The 2680-nt window shown below is 49.6% G+C and overlaps 1 protein-coding gene across 1 annotated transcript in view; it reads left to right on the plus strand.

Moving 5' to 3' along the window:
• Window positions 1-2477, plus strand: part of LOC103567261 (signal-regulatory protein beta-1-like) — a 21672-nt gene extending 19195 nt beyond the window's left edge. The window contains exons 5-7 of the mRNA XM_008543899.2: window positions 573-884; window positions 1460-1571; window positions 1959-2477. Of these exons, the coding sequence (XP_008542121.2) occupies window positions 573-884; window positions 1460-1571; window positions 1959-2028 (494 nt within the window). The 3' untranslated portion in view covers window positions 2029-2477. The remainder of the gene's footprint in view (window positions 1-572; window positions 885-1459; window positions 1572-1958) is intronic.
• Window positions 2478-2680: the final 203 nt, after the last annotated feature.

Genomic DNA, 2680 nt, shown 5'->3' on the forward strand with positions numbered 1-2680 from the left:
GTTGGGCTTCCTCGTAGCTTGGTGGCTGGTTCCAAAGGTGAGTGTCTCAAGAATCCAAGGTGGAAGCTACATCAACATATCTGACCCAGCCTCAGAAGTCACAGAGTGTCGCCTCTGCTACACTCTGTTCATCAGGTGGTCACAAAGTCCTGCTCACCTTCTAGAAGAAGACTCCCCCTCTGCTAGGGAGTGGCAAGATTCTGGAAGACATTGCGGGGCTTGCTGTGGCCATTTTTGGAAAATACAATCTGCCACATGTAGTTAATTCCTCTTCATCCTTCATATTTCTGCTCAAAGTTCACTTTTTCCAGACACTCCCCCTAACCTGCCCCACCTCAAGACCAGGTCAGATGCCCCTGTGTAGGCTCTCAGAACCCCTATGGGGTCGTGTGACTGCTTTTTTCCTCCACGTTATTCCCCCACAGAGTGGGAGCTCCATGAAGCAGGGCCTGTGTCTGTTTTGCTCGCTGCTGTATCCTGAGAGCCAAGTCTAATGCCTAGAAATGTGAGATGCTCCTTGAGCATCTTTCGTGTGAAGGAAGAAAGTAACAAAGGAAGGGCTGTTGTTTCAGTTGTACCCACAGTGAATGTATCGACATACCACGTCCCAAGTCTCCAGGCGGTCATCCTCATCTGCCACGTGCAAAGGTTTTACCCCGATGGCATACAAATCACCTGGCTGCAGAGGAACAGATGCTCCAGAACCTGTGAGTCCTTCTCCCCCACCAAGAACCCAGATGGCACATTCAGCCAAGACAGTCATATCCTGGTCAACGCCTCAGAGCACAAAAACCTGTTCACCTGCCAAGTGGAACTTGAGGCTCAGACACTGGTCCAGGCCAGCGGGCAGCTGAGCGAATTTAGAGAAGTTCAAGCAAGTTTGGGTGAGTAAGGCTGGAAAAACCAAGCAGTTCAAGGCTCAGACCTGGAGACAGACAGGCTGGGTTCAAATGCTGGCTCTGCATCTTCCTCATGTGTGACCTTGGGAAAGTCACTTCACCTTTCTGAAACTCAATTTCTTCATCTAGGAAATGGGATGGCATTTATAGCAAGTTCTTCAGAGAGTGATGCCTTAGGTACCAAACAGCAGTGAGCGCTGCTGTCATCACACAGCTGCATCCTGATGACACCATTTACCAGATATGGCCATGAATAACTAAGATAATACAAAATATCTTTCCCCAAGTCTCACCCATCCTCCCAAAAGCCATTCAGTTTCAATTACTGAGCATCTATTAGATACTTTCCTCGGGTGCTCCCATTTGATACAAAAACATGACAAAGTTCGTATTATAATTCCCCTTTTAAAGGTTAGGAAAATGAGGTTCTGAAAGGTGAGGTGACTCTTTCCAAGACCAAGGTGCAGTCTTAATACCTGAGTCTGCAATGGGGCTGAGCCTGCCTGGGGGTTGAGTGATGGAAGCAGGAAGCAAGCTCATCCTCATATCTTGTGTCACAGGTGCCAGAGCATCCAGCCCCCTCTTTGGGACCCTCCTCCTGCTTGGCTGGAAGTTGTTTCCCTTGACTGCACTTTCCATCATCTATGTCCTCAGGAGGAGCCTCCTTTCCAAGTAAGGGGGACCCCAGATAGGAGTTGGACTCCCAGGGGTAGAACTTCAGGCCAGCAGGAGGCACTGTGAGGTGAAGCCACAGGATGCTCCAATTTCATCTCTATCTGAACGCATGTTGAATCCAGAGAGTTCCTGAGAGTTGCAGCACCAAATCTTCAACCTTCCCCTCTGCCTTTCACAGCTCCAGTTTGAGGATAAAGGGGGAGCATTCAAGGAGGGAGAGAAGGAGGGAGCTAGTGTGGAGAGAGTGCTCTTGAGGTGGTTTCTGAGCAGAGGTCTGAGAGGAACAAGCCCTCGCCCCAGCTCCCTGCTTCCTCTGTGGGTCACGGGCACTACAAGGCCCTCCTCAGTGACATAGGACCCCCAGTCTCCTCCTATCTTTTTCAGGAGGACTGACCCAGGAGGGACACTTGCCATGATGCCAGTATCTGCTACCCCAGCTTCTTCTGCTTCGTAAGCCTTCTGAGACCTGTCCATCACTGACAGCCCCTCCCTGTCTCCTGTAGCCCCCAGAGTAGGTGACAGCCAGGACCAGGAAGGTCAGTAGTGAGAGGTGGGCTCTCACATCCCCTGCAAGAAAGAAGCTTCTCTCAAGATTCAGGGCACGAAGTCAAGACTCTGAGCAAGAAACCAGCAGAGGCAGGACAGGCTCCTGCCCAGGGGGAGACACACACCTGCCATTCTGAAAGCCCCTGCCCAGCTCCTCAAGGAAAGCCCACTGTGGGCACAAAACCTTTACAGCCCCATCATTCAAACTTGGTTAAAGGAATCACTTGTGGCCAATAAACATGTGAAGAGGAATCCAATCTCATCAGCAATCAGGAAAAGCCAAAGCCAAACCACGCTGAGACGCCATTTTGTCCCTATTCAAACAGCAAAAATAAAAAAGCACCCGGCTCTTTCTTACCTTGCTGATGGGTGTGTAAAGTGTCACAGCTGCTTCAGAAAACAGTCTGGAAAATTTTAAGTTGAACATTCACATACCCCATAACCTGGCATTTCCACTCTTGGGTTATACCCAAAAGAAACTCTTGCACATGTGCACAGGAGATACGTACAAGTACCTACATGGTAGCATGGTTTAAAATTAGAAAAACCTGAGAGAAATC

Source organism: Equus przewalskii, chromosome 21 (assembly GCF_037783145.1).
Source record: "Equus przewalskii isolate Varuska chromosome 21, EquPr2, whole genome shotgun sequence".
NCBI classification, from domain to species: domain Eukaryota; kingdom Metazoa; phylum Chordata; class Mammalia; order Perissodactyla; family Equidae; genus Equus; species Equus przewalskii.